At 45.4% G+C, this 13,587-nt stretch overlaps 1 protein-coding gene across 2 annotated transcripts in view; it reads left to right on the forward strand.

The window, feature by feature from the left end:
* Window positions 1-13,587, forward strand: part of PARG (poly(ADP-ribose) glycohydrolase) — a 722,753-nt gene that overhangs the window by 431,120 nt on the left and 278,046 nt on the right. For both annotated transcript variants that reach the window (XM_085608405.1, XM_085608413.1), the window contains exon 11: window positions 7,775-7,835. In XM_085608405.1, coding sequence (XP_085464531.1) covers window positions 7,775-7,835 — 61 coding nt within the window. The remainder of the gene's footprint in view (window positions 1-7,774; window positions 7,836-13,587) is intronic.

The raw sequence follows: 13,587 nt of genomic DNA on the forward strand, positions 1-13,587 counted from the left end.
AGGGAACCCCTATTACGATCCAGCAGATGTGCCACAAGACCCCATCCCTACTGGATCCCCAGACCCATGGGATGATTATTACAATCCAGACATCCCAGATGTCCCACAAGATGACCTTTATCCATCCAGGCCATCACCTCCAGAGGACTCGTTAGGCTTTCACCACCTACTCCAGAGGGCGGCACATTATCGTGGGGTAGAACTACATACTGACCCAGTAGAGGAAGATTTCCTCCTAGACACCTTCGATGATGCACATAGGTCTACTGCTATACTATCTATGTTAAAAGGGGTAATCAAACATGTGCCAGAGGTTTTTAAAGACCCAGTCAGGGCTAGGGTCCTAAACCCACGCATAGAGAAAAAATATAAAGCCGCCCCCACAGATCCTGCTTACATTAAAGGACCTGCACCGCTGGATTCATTAGTGGTATCCACAGCTAGGAAGAGATCAAATTCCCAGGCGTCTGGCGAAGCACCACCACCTGACAAAGAGTCCAAACTCCTAGACGCGTCAGGAAAACGCACTGCGTCACAGGCTGCCAATATATGGCGTATCGCCAACACTCAAGCGCTATTGGCCAGATACGACAGAGCGCATTATGATGAGCTAGAAACCATCATGCACCATCTCCCAGAAAAATACAAAAATAGGGCTAATGAATTGATTCAAGAGGGGAAAACCATCACTAACACCTCTATACGCTGTGCCCTAGATGCGGCAGACACAGCCTCCAGGGCCATAAACACCAGTGTCCTCCTCCGTCGCCACGCCTGGCTAAGAGTTTCAGGTTTTAAACCTGAGGTACAAGCCTCCATATTGAACCACCCATTTGATCAACAACATTTATTTGGTCCAAAGGTTGATGAGGCCCTCGAAAAGATGAAGAAAGACACTGATACGGTGAAATCTATGGGAGCCCTACAGTCACACCCTCCTAGACGCTCCTTTCGCCGCTCTTCCTTTCGGGGCACGGGCAGAGGCTACTCCTCAGATAGCGCCTCCACATCCTACAAATCCCCTCCTCAGTCCACCTTCACAAGGGGTTATCAAAGAGGCGGCTATAGAGGCAATAATAACAAAGGCAGAGGCAAAACAAATACCGCCCGCTCTGCCACACCGCCTACCCAATGACTTTCCCCTGCTACCTCCAGACCATCCCACTCCGGTCGGGGGCAGACTACAAAATTTCCTTCACGTCTGGGAGACCATCACCTCAGACAGATGGGTGACTCAAATTATTCATTCAGGGTACTGTCTAGAATTTATAATACTGCCCTCACACACCCGAGAGTGTCATGCTTCATCATTGGGCCGCATCATACACCAAGGTGCAGACCAACACCTTTGGTGGAGCGCAATTTTTTTTCGCAAAGCGGCTGCCCGATGGTCGCGATGCCAGAAGTTTACTCATATACACACAGTCTCTCCACTCAAGGCATCCTTATACCCAACTACGTGGCTAGAGAGCATTCACGCTCCGAGTGAATTATTCACACTCCCGCATAAAAATCAAGTGCTTACTACTCCAAAGAGGCACTCTATCCTCTTTCCCCTCGTCTGTCCTCCGCCGATACGGGTAACTCCCCTCGAGTCCCTTTTTAAAGAGGAGCTGTTTTCTTGTCCGCGAGGTCCTCCACGCCCATTCTGTGTATTACCCAGCAAACTCACTATTTCAACGAAATAGAAAGAGGCCTTCTGGATGCTATCAGGCCAAATTGTATTCGAGGCGGCCATGGGCCATGGGTTTATGCGGGAGTGTGAATAATTCACTCGGAGCGTGAATGCTCTCTAGCCACGTAGTTGGGTATAAGGATGCCTTGAGTGGAGAGACTGTGTGTATATGAGTAAACTTCTGGCATCGCGACCATCGGGCAGCCGCTTTGCGAATTTTACCATTGCACGAAATGCCAGAGTGGGTGGTGGTCAAGGAATCAAAGCAATGAAGGTTATTTGGCTAGGGGACTAATTCCAACGCGAGTGTCTATGTGCCATACAAACAAGTCTTTTTTTGTCATTGACCATTCCTCATACAGAGTGTGACGACAAGAGCACCCTCCCCCGCTGTCCCGGGTTTAGAGCATTTTCTCGTAAACTCTTGTGAGTATTATTGTTGTTGAGTGTAAAGATGGGCACATGTAGTGGCGATAGAGACTATTAACACGTGGTATGACACAGAAATCACACTGAACAGGACACGTACTTACCGATAGGTTGGTTATTTTATTCGGATCACTGTCTGTATATACACGCACAGAGGTAACTCAGAAACCTGTTCACCTGTTGTAAGGGTGTCGGTGGCTAGTGGTTCCCTCTAATTGGGGCACTGGGTGTGCTGGAAGATAGGCTGCATTTAGAGAATATTGTTCACATTAAAAGGATGCGTGGGATACTCAATGATGATTTTGCGTAATTGGAAGAAGGGGTTGAGTGGGAATGATCATCCACTGTTTTCCTCTTCTCTTGTTATAGATATGTCCATCCTCTTGGAAATTCCAAAAGAGTGAAGCGGGGATACTGCCCCGAGTGAACAAGGTAGTAAGTACCCGACAAGGGGTGCAGACCATATCAAAGGGACCAACACCCTGATGAATGCCAGAGTGACCCGGCTGGGCACGTAAATAGCTGGCAGAAACATGTTGGTTTTAGCAGGGGGATTGTAGGGTCGTTACCTGCCCTGGATACCCCATTTTCTTTATTTTAACCCTGCCAGAGGGTGACAACAATAAAAGTGTGAGGGTCAACCCCTAGACAGTTTTAGATTTCTTTCTGCTTTTCTTTTGGTCCCTTTACTTTGAGATACTATCTGCTGTCTTTCTCTTTCAGAAGCACAATTTTGTGTTTATTCTGACTGTTCTGTCTTTATACTTTACCCTCACCACCTGCTTTCATCATTCATTCTAAAAAAAATTGCGCTCCACCAAAGGTGTTGGTCTGCACCTTGGTGTATGATGCGGCCCAATGATGAAGCATGACACTCTCGGGTGTGTGAGGGCAGTATTATAAAATCTATTGATTTTCCCACTTTCAAGCATCCTAGACTGCTACACTTGCCTTTTTCCTGTTATATTATGTCTCTGTTGTGTGTGATTAAGTGTGTATGAGGGAGTCAGAGACAGTTCTATCCCTCGTCTCTTCTACTTTGTGGGTTGATGAATACTGCCTAGAATTAACATCTACCCCCCCAAACATTCCACCCAGGCAACGCCCAATGTCACAAGAACATGCCACGTTACTAAAACAGGAGGTAATCTCCCTCCTGCAAAAACAAGCCATAGAGCAAGTCCCCATCAATCAGCAAAATTTAGGGGTCTACTCCCAGAACGTCTTTCTCACCACACTGGAATTGAAAGACGCATACTTTCACATTCCAGTACACCATGCTCACAGAAAGTACCTCAGATTCGTAGTGGACGGGCAACACTACCAGTTCAAGGTGCTCCCGTTCGAGGTCACAACAGCACCAAGGGTATTCACCAAGTGCCTAGCAGTAGTGGCGGCACACCTCAGAAGACAGCACATTCACGTCTTCCCATATTTGGACGACTGGCTAATAAAAGCCACGTCCTACAACCAATGTGTACACCACACCGCCACTACAATCCAACTACTTCACCAGCTAGGTTTCACGGTGAACCACCAAAAGTCCCAGCTGATACCATCCCACACAATAAAATACCTCGGTGCCACCATAGACACATCAAATCCATAGCCTATCCCAATCCTGCCAGGATTGCAAGCATCCAGGCTTTGCGTCAAAAATTCATACTTCAACACTCTCTCCCAGCAAGAGTGTTTATGCAACTGATAGGGATGATGGCCTCGTGCATTTTCATAGTCCCTCACGCAAGACTCCAGATGCGTCCACTCCAAGAGTGCTTAGCACGCCAGTGGAACCAGGCCCAGGGGCAACTGACAGATCTGGTGTTGGTAGACGGTCGCACCCATCGCTCTCTGCAGTGGACCCGGTTCCACAAATAATACTAACAGACGCATCGCTCTCCGGCTGGGGAGCTCATCTGTTACAACTCACAGTGCAGGGCACATGGACGCCGCAACAAAAGTTACTCCACATCAACCATCTGGAGTTACTGGCAATCTTTCTAGCTCTGAAATCCTCTCAGGCGCAGATTTCAGGCAAGGCAGTCCTGATGCGCACAGACAACATGACTGCCATGTACTACATTCAAAAACAGGGGGGCACACACTCTCCACAGCTCTCTCAACTAGCACAGAGCATATGGAGATGGGCAATTCCACACAAAATCTTTCTCCTAGCCCAACATGTCCCAGGAGTCCAAAACACCATAGCAGATATGCTCAGCAGGCAGACACAGCAGATCCACAAGTGGTAACTTCACCCACAGGTTCTTCACCTGTTCTTTCAGATGTGGGGGCATCCTCAGATAGATCTCTTCGCCACCCACGAAAACAAAAAATGCCCAAGCTTCGCCGCCAGATACCCACACCCCTTGTCCAAAGGCAATGCGATATGGATGAACTGGTCAGGCAAATTTGAGTACGCTTTTCCACCTCTCCCACTAATTCCATTAGTGGTGCGAAAGCTACAACAGCACTCCCTCACGCTCATCCTGGTAGCTCCAACATGGGCCAGACAACCGTGGTACACCACGCTGCTGGAACTCTCGGTAGTGCCACACCAAAAGTTACACCTCTCACCATGCCTCCTAACCCAGAACCATGGAGAGATCAGGCACCCGGACCCAGCTCAGCTCAACCTTGCGATCTGGCTCCTGAGATCCTAGAATTCGGATACCTTAACCTTCCCCCTGATTGCATGAACATTATCAGAGAAGCTAGACGCCCTACTACTAGGGCATGCTACGCCGCAAAGTGGAAAATATTTGTTGTTTACTGCCATAACAACACAATCAACCCTCTAGATGTATCCATACAGCACATCATATGTTAGTTGCTCCATCTACAAAGGTGTAACCTAGCATATACATCCATTCGGTTACACCTCGCAGCAATTGCTGCTTACCTACAGAACAGACAGCACCTATCACTTTTCAGGGTGCCTGCCATAAAAGCCTTCATGGAAGGCCTCAAAAGAGTAATTCCACACAGAGTACCACCCCCACCTGTGTGGAACTTAAATATAGTTCTCACAAGGCTAATGGGGCCGCCTTTCGAACCTTTACACAAATGTGAGCTGCAATTTCTCACATGGAAAACAGCTTTCCTGGTGGCCATCACTTCCCTTAGGAGGGTCAGTGAAATACAAGCACTCACTATACAGGAACCTTTTCTCCAAATGCATCAGAACAAGATTGTACTCCGCACCAACCCAAAATTCCTACCCAAAGTCATTTCCCCTTCCATCTGAACCAATCGGTAGAGTTACCGTTTTTTTTCTCACAACCTCAAACTGTTACGGAAAGGGCTCTACACACACTGGATGTTAAAAGGGCCTTGCTTTACTATATCCAAAGAACACAACCTTTCAGAAAGACCAAACAGTTATTTGTCTCTTTCTCTCCACCACATAAAGGCAACCCCATCTCTAAATCGGGGATAGCTAGGTGGATTGTAAAATGCATACAGATTTGCTACCACAAAGCAAAACGCACGCTATCTGTTCCCCCTAAAGCCCACTCTACAAGGAAGATAGGAGTTTCTATGGCTTTTCTAGGGAACATACCATTAGATGACATCTGCAAAGCAGCGACATGGTCAACACCGCACACTTTTACAAAACATTACTGTGTAGATGTGCAAACCAAGCAACAAGCTAGTGTAGGCCAGGCTGTACTAAAAACACTGTTCCAAACCACTGCAACGGATACTGGTGGTCGCCGCTAGGGTTGGGTACTGCTATATAGTCTATGCAAAAGTGTGTAATCTGCAGCTCATATGCCTCGAACGGAATATGCTACTTACCAGTATGCATCTGTTCTTGGCATGTAGAGCTGCAGATCTACACACGCCCACCCGCCTCCCTGGCTACCTGTATCCGTTCCAGTCTATCTTATTTAGATACAACACACATGGGTTTCTTTACTATTACTACTACGCTCCATCTTTCCCTGCTGGCGAAAAACAATCTGAGGATGGAGCCGAAGCCCATGCGCAATACGAACCAAAGGAGGAGTCACCGACCTCGTGACTTCCAAAGACTTTCCAAGAGGAAAAACAAACTGCAAACATCCGGGCCCAACACCAGATGGCGATCTATGCAAAAGTGTGTAGATATGCAGCTCTACATGCCAAGAACAGATGCAAACTGGTAAGTAGCATATTCCTTTTGAACTATGGGGTAATCACTACAGAAACGTGGTTGTGCATGTAATTCAGCAGGATACATTTAAAATGATGGATGCGACTGTAGAAAGGAAAATAGAATTGCATGTAGATTTTTTGTCTAGTCTACTACTCCACTTACTTGTGGCATGCAAGTGCAAGCATATTATGACCGTAGTAATGTCATCTCATATAAATGTGCCTTGAAGTGCTTCCTCCAGAGACTTTTTGAGAGAATGCAAATGTGCTCCTACACAGAGTAGAAAGTCACAAAAATGACACACGTTTACTGGAGTAACCTGCAATCAAACAAGTAAAACATTTATGGAACACATTTTTATTCCAACCTGCATCCCGACATTATGAAATGGAGGACTGTCATGGGAGTATACCACAGCTAGTGGTGGTGTCATAGGGGCATATGTATCAAATACCGTTATTGCGATTCTCAAATAGCGATTTTTAGGGAATCGCTATTTGATAATCGCAAAACGGGATGTAATAAAAAATTCGCAAATGTTTTGCGATTCCTTGGCATTCTTTAATTGCGATTATAAAATTGCGAATCGCAATTAAGGAATACCTTCCCATTCATTCCTATGGGCTAGAGAATGGGAAGATATTCTCAATTTGCGATTCGCAATTTAAGAATCGCAAAATGAGAATGCAATTTCAAGGGTGCCAGGGTGTCAAAAGGACACCCTGTTGCACCGCTGAAATATGTATGTATGTATGTGTGCACATGTGGCGCACATACATGCCCATGTGCGCCACACGGCACTTTGAAAAATGCAAAAAAGTGCATTTTTCAACTTGAAGTTGGTGGTAATTTGCGATTCCTTAAGGCCAAATCACACTTTTTCTGTGCTTCATACATTGCATTTAAGGAATCGCAATTTGTGATTCCTTAAATGCAATCGCAAAATAGAGAATCGCAAATTTTGCGATTCTCTAATTTGTGATTCCCTTTTGGGATGATACATCTCAAATGGCCTTTTCTCGTTCGCAAACGGGCCGATTCTGAGAATGTGCTCGTTTGCAAACGGGAAAAGGGCCTGATACATATGCCCCATAGTCTCTAATTAGACTCTGCTACTGCCTTAACACCTGAGTTATGTGTCACACCTGACATGTCATTACAAGTTAAAGGCTACAATGTACAGTGATTTGCACTTCAGCAACAGTTGTTTTCAGTGGCACCCCGAAGTCTGCTTTCATTGATACATGGTTGGTGCAATATTTATCCAGTGCTTCTGCTTTTTTAGACTCCCCTCACACGTTTCAAGCCCACTAAATCCAGACTTTTGCAGGCCACTTGTTCTCAATTGGACCAGAGCTCACATCCTCATGGTTTTGTATTCCTTTTTCCGACTTGGTCCATATGTTCTTCCTATGTTACTGCTTTTGTCAGTAAGCTAGTTTTCCATCCACCAGTACCTGCACTACCTTCTCTTAAAATGAATAATATCCAGCTTCTAATGTGATCACTGTCTGTGGATTCTTTTTTAGGACCCACTGGTCTGGTGACCTTCACAAGGCAGAGCCTTCAAGAGTTTCCCGACTGGGAGCGGTGAGTCATACCTTGCTTGGAACAAAATGTTTTTAGTCACAGACCTTGTGCTTAATTTAGAATAATTGCTATTAAGAAATATTTTTGACAAGTCTTTTCAAAGAATTACTGCCCACCAGAGTAATAAAGTGCAGATTTCATTATGCGTTGCATATTGAAAGAGCACTATTGAATTCACTGCATGGCTGAAAGTAGTGTTGAATCTGTGCAGAGGTTGCAAGTGGTGGGCGCGAACATTCATTTTAGGTCTCTCCTACTAGACCACACATCAGAGGGTTGTTGCAAGACGGATCGTTAGCTTAGGGTGGGCTTAGAGCCTGCCAAATTCTTACCATTGGTTAACTTAAGTGTGACCGTCATATGTTTGCTTCTTATTTGTTAGTGGTTTACCTTCCTCTTTTTTTGCTTGTCCTTCCTTGAGTTCATTATTGAATTCTTCACTGCTCGCTTTTTTAAGTGCTTCTTTTTTGTTTAAGCACTCCTTGAGAGTGCATGTGTTTTTCAACTGTGTCCATAGTGTGCTTCTCATCCACTCTTTGCGTTACCCTCTTGTGCCCATGTGGTTCTTTACCACTCCCTTCCGTAATTCGCTCGCCTTCGTGTGTGCCCCATCTGCGTTGCTTTCCCCCTGTGTGCTTCTCCCCATCCCAGCTCTATGTCTCTTTCTCTCTCGCCTGTTTGTGCCCCACCTGTGCCCTCCACGTTTTTTATCTGCACCCTCTGTGTTGCTTCAGCCCTTACTGTGCACTGATGTTTCTTCCCCTCCACTTGCTTTTTCCCAGGTGCTGCTTCTGTGCGCTCCTGCCTGATTCTTCATCACCCACTTTCCAAAAAAACAAAAACCTTTCCGGCCTTTTTTTCCCCGAGTTGGATCAGCAAATAAAAAGGGGGGAAAAATGACTGCATTATTTGGTACCAAATGACTCAATAGGCTTTTTTTTAATGTAGCTATGCTACAGAGAATTGGGTATGTTGTACTGCATGGCTAAAATGTATTGGCTAAGCCAATAGATCCCAAAGGTGAGACCTATTTACTTTGCCAAAGCTTGTTGGGAACTAAGGCTTATTTGCCATCATCACACCTTGATCCAGAGCAAGAGAGAAGAAATCTGAAAGGAAGAAGGAGAATGATGGGAAGACAGTGACGAATGCCGAGACATGGTATAAAATAAGAACCAGCAAGAGTGAGTTGATGACAGGAAGTGTTTAGGTGGTGGTAAATAGGAAAGATGCATGAGGCGGAATCAAATCTAGGCAGCTTTGGTATTTGGCAGCCCCCGCATTGGGCTGTGTTGAAGGCTGGCTCCTAACAAAAACTTTAGGCTTCTGCACTTATTTGTTCTCATATTTCCACCAAGTTAAGCACAGAGTGAATTATGTTACATTTTTCTATGCATTTGAACTTTACATTACATGGGTGTGAGACTGCCGCCTCCTCCATTTCACAAAGAAAGTTCTGCATTTATAATGTTACTGCGGTCTGTAGGTCATCGATTTAAGCATGTCCGTCCACAAGCACATGTATGATGGCACTTAGGTCATACTTAACAGGTCTTCACAGAGTGGTGTGTATCCACCTTGAGATGGTTAAGCTTATCCCTGTTGCCTGACTAGCTTAGACCATGCAAAAAACCTAGAGCAAATTGGCTCTATGTTGGTCCATGGGAGCTTGGTGAGCTTATCTATGTTAGTATGCTTCAATGCGGTATATCTTCACCAATGTGACATTTGAATATGCATGTCTAGCTCATTTATATAGTTAGGTGTTTGGGGGGTTTGTACAGCTCTCATAATGCTTCACAGGTGCTTCAGTGCAAGGGAGAGGACGATAAATGGTGGGGTATTCAAAATGTTTTTGTATCTGTTGTCACATGGTTTAGCCAGGGCCCTCTGTCCCTCCTGTGGCTAACGAAAGCCAGTCAAAATAGGTGAATCTCTGTCACCCAGGGCAGTTTATGTTGAGTCGGAGGTGGAAAAGATATTGGTTTTAGAGGAAGTAAGCAGTGTATGTCTGTCTACCCTCAGACCTTTTGTGGTTGGGCGGTAAGTAGTTTGTGTGGTGCGGACCTTGAGTGTTTAGTTTGCTTGCTGAGTGTGAAGAACATCCTGAGAGAGTCCGAGTTCTGGATATGCATCGCTTTATAGACCTTGCAGATTTGTTTCTTTCCCACACTGGTACAAGTGCATTTGTCTCAAAGCTTGGGTTATGTGACATGCACATTTTAACCTGAAGCCTCTGCAGGCCCTTTGTGGTTTATGTATATACTTTGCATGGAGGCCTGTGTAGGTAACGTATAAATTGTGAGGCAAGATAGTTTTATCGTTTACTATCAAAGTTCTGTTCAGCAGCATGGTCAGTAAAGGAAGGTCCCCACTTGGGACTTGTGGAATGTGCTCCTCTTTAATTTTTAGGGGCAACTCTGTATGGTTTCATACATTTAGATGCCAATGTTATAGACCTCTGCAGTTTAGGCTAGTGGAATCAGATACATATTGAACTTTATCATTGACAATATTGTTATTTTGTGACATTTTGATTGTCTTTTAAGAGGAAGAAGTAAAGTTTATATTGGAGGGCCCGACTGTCCAGGTATGAGGTAAGCCAATTCTGTGTTCTCTGGGTTTGTCATCTCCTTCAGCCAGTTCTCGAAAACCCCACAATTCATGATGTTCAAAATAAGAGAACTGAGCTAGTAGGAGGGACCAGATCTTTCCTTCATCTAGGGCGGCAAGCAGCACTTACTCTGTGTTTAGAAGTGGGGTTCCTGTTCCTTAGCTGGATAGGAAGCAGATTGAAAGTCACTGAGGATGTGATTGTTTTGTAGGGCTGTTGAGGAGGTCTGGTGAGTGGCTAATGTTTTCAACGTCTGCCCTGTGCACCACATGCATAAGCTGGGCATGTAGTCGACAGGTTTGCTTGATTGGTCCCCAACTTTATTTTTATTTTTAGAGGCATTGTGTTGGAGCTAGTAAAACTTAAGTTAAAATATGCCCGCTTTAGCTGGCTGCAGTATTTGTGCCACCACTTTGAGACTTGATATCATGGTTGTCTCCGCAGATTGCCAACTATGAGGTTAAAGAAGCAGAGGTGGGTGTAACCCAGATTGAAATCTCACTTTCTAGCTTGAGACACCATCCGAATCAGTGCCATTAGGAAAGTGACGTTATTACCTAGAGGGTGTGAAGTGTCCCCAATGTAGCAGCCTGAAGTAATGAGGCTTCAAAAAAAAGTAGGTGCTATGACACATTGTTCATGAAGTCCATCTGTTGCTTAGGGGGGTAGATCACCATCTTGAAGTCCCTAGCAAATATACATGTAAATACGCTATTGTCCACTACATTCAACAATGGAAGACTGTGTTGAGACTTTTGTTATCCCATTAGTACATGTGACCTATGGCAGATAACTGCATGAAAGTTAAAGTGGAAAACCACAAAATAGGACCCAAAGGTTGAGGAACCAGCGGTGCAAGAAATACTTACCATTAAATAAGTTGTTATGCTGAAAACAGAATGTCACAAGTTTGATGAATGTTAACAATGAGGCCTCTGAGACAACCAGTGGTAGAGCATTGACACAGAACAATTCTTATGGGGGATTTGTTTGTGGGTATTGGGCAGAATGCCATTGGTCAGAGGCAATCTATAGAAATGAAATCAGTGGTTGGTGATGGGTTGCATATGATCAAGGATACATGAAGGGTGGAAGAAAAAGACAGAGTTTGGGCAAGTCCCTACTGACTTTAAAGAGCACACAGTTAGTTTGTTAGGTGCAATAAGGTTACTATGAGGATTGTTGTTATTCAGACTTTGGTTTTGTTTCTAGAGTTAATGATGTAGACTTATTTCGGCTTCTGTGATCTCACTTCAAGCTGTAGTCCACCAATAACAACAATACTAAAGGTGCTTTAAATAGGTCTGAGTTGGAGATTGAACAGACTATCACAGTGGGTAAAATACTATGAGCCTATACTCATAGGTTCTTCTGCCCACCTTATACATCGAATCACTTTTGAAAGGAGCCTTATGAAAAGAAAATGACAGCCGTGCATTATTGATGACAGCAAATCTCTGTTTTTTTCCCATGAAAGGTTCCTCAGAATAGGCCTGCTTTTTATTTCATATCAATCTTGCTTCTTACTTAATCTATACTCGGCTTAATGCTTGATAAATGAGAGTTTGGCCATACAGGGCATGAAACCATTGATATCAAATTAAAAGAAGTCACTTGTGTTTTGTCGGTGCCGACATCTTGGTCCTCCGACACACATCACTTGAGTAATTCTGTGCTTCCTCTCTGTGAAGAGAGGTTGATTTTGCCGAGGTTATGTTGACACTGTTACCTGTGGACAGAACACACTTGACTTAGGGTTATGGCTGCAAGGCGTGCTTGCAGGGAGTACTGAGATCCACTATGACTCGATGAGGACAAGCAAGGGAGTGAAAAGGAAAGCATGGACTGGGACATAGACGAGGGCTGGAACATTATGTTCTGGAGAAACTGACAAACAACATAAATTGTTAAAAGTAATAAAAAATGGTGTCACTCAAAATACCTGTAAATAAAATGTTCGAGGCATGTGGGCTGCTGAATTCATATCTGTGCATAGATCGCCGCATAGTGTTGGGTCCGGATGTTTGCACGTTGTTGTCCTGGAAGAGTCTTCGAAGTATCACGAGATAGGTGACTCCTCCCCTGGACCACAGTGCGCATGGGCATCCTCTCCATCCTTAGATTGTTTTTTTCCGCCATTGGGTTCGGATGTGCTTATCTTAGCTCAAGTTAGGAAAATTCAGATTAAGGCCAAAAGGCCTTTAGTTATCGTCGGTACTGTTCCCGTTCGGTATCGACTAGTTTCTTTAGTACTTTAGAACCTTTTTCCAGCTTTTCGGATCCGTTTGGTCCGAACATCGAACTTCCATCGACGATGGAATCGAGGACTCCATTCAAACGGTGTCCTTTATGCCACGCAAAATACCCACACATCGACGTCCAACCGGTATGCAACAAATGTCTCTCACCGGATCACGATGAGTCGAAATGTATGGCCTGTGCTCGATTCCGATCGAAGAAGACTCTCCGGAATCGACGGGCGGCGAGATTAGAAGCGCAGCAATCTGCGCCTACCCCGGCCAACATCTTCAGCACCGAAGACGAGGACGCCGAGAGCGTGGAAGAAGTAGACTCCAGCCCCGCTTCCGAACACGACTCCCGATCGGAAGACGACGATGATGTGCTTTTTCAAAGGGAAGAAGCCATCGACGAGGTAGGAGACTACGATGAGGCCTTTGGGGCCGAAGAAGATAGCTCTAGCGAGGAGCTAGGCCCACCCGTCGATACGGAGGCCGACAAAATGCGTCATCATAAGGCTCAGGTCGAGGGATCGCCTCCGGGCCTTACCCGAGATCAATCTCAAAGTTCTTCGGCCCCGCCTTCAGGCCCGGCCTCGAACATTACGAACGAGCCATTATTACCGAAAACGACTGGCTTCCCTTCAACTAAACCGAAACCAATCGTCGCTCCAGTTCCAACGAAACCAAAAGTGAAACTGGCTGTAATCGGCTCGAAGGCCTCGAAGCCCTTCACTCCTTCTACGCCAGCAAAGGCCATCGGCCCGAACGCAGTAAAAGGGATTTCGGCGTCGAGCTCACTGCAGCGGATATCGGTGCCGACCCGAAGAAAAAGGCCCTCGGTCCCCACAAAGCGCCTCTGGGACCGAAGTCGTCGGCCACGACCACGACCACCAAAGTC

The sequence above is a fragment of the Triturus cristatus genome, chromosome 1_2 (assembly GCF_964204655.1).
Source record: "Triturus cristatus chromosome 1_2, aTriCri1.1, whole genome shotgun sequence".
NCBI classification, from domain to species: domain Eukaryota; kingdom Metazoa; phylum Chordata; class Amphibia; order Caudata; family Salamandridae; genus Triturus; species Triturus cristatus.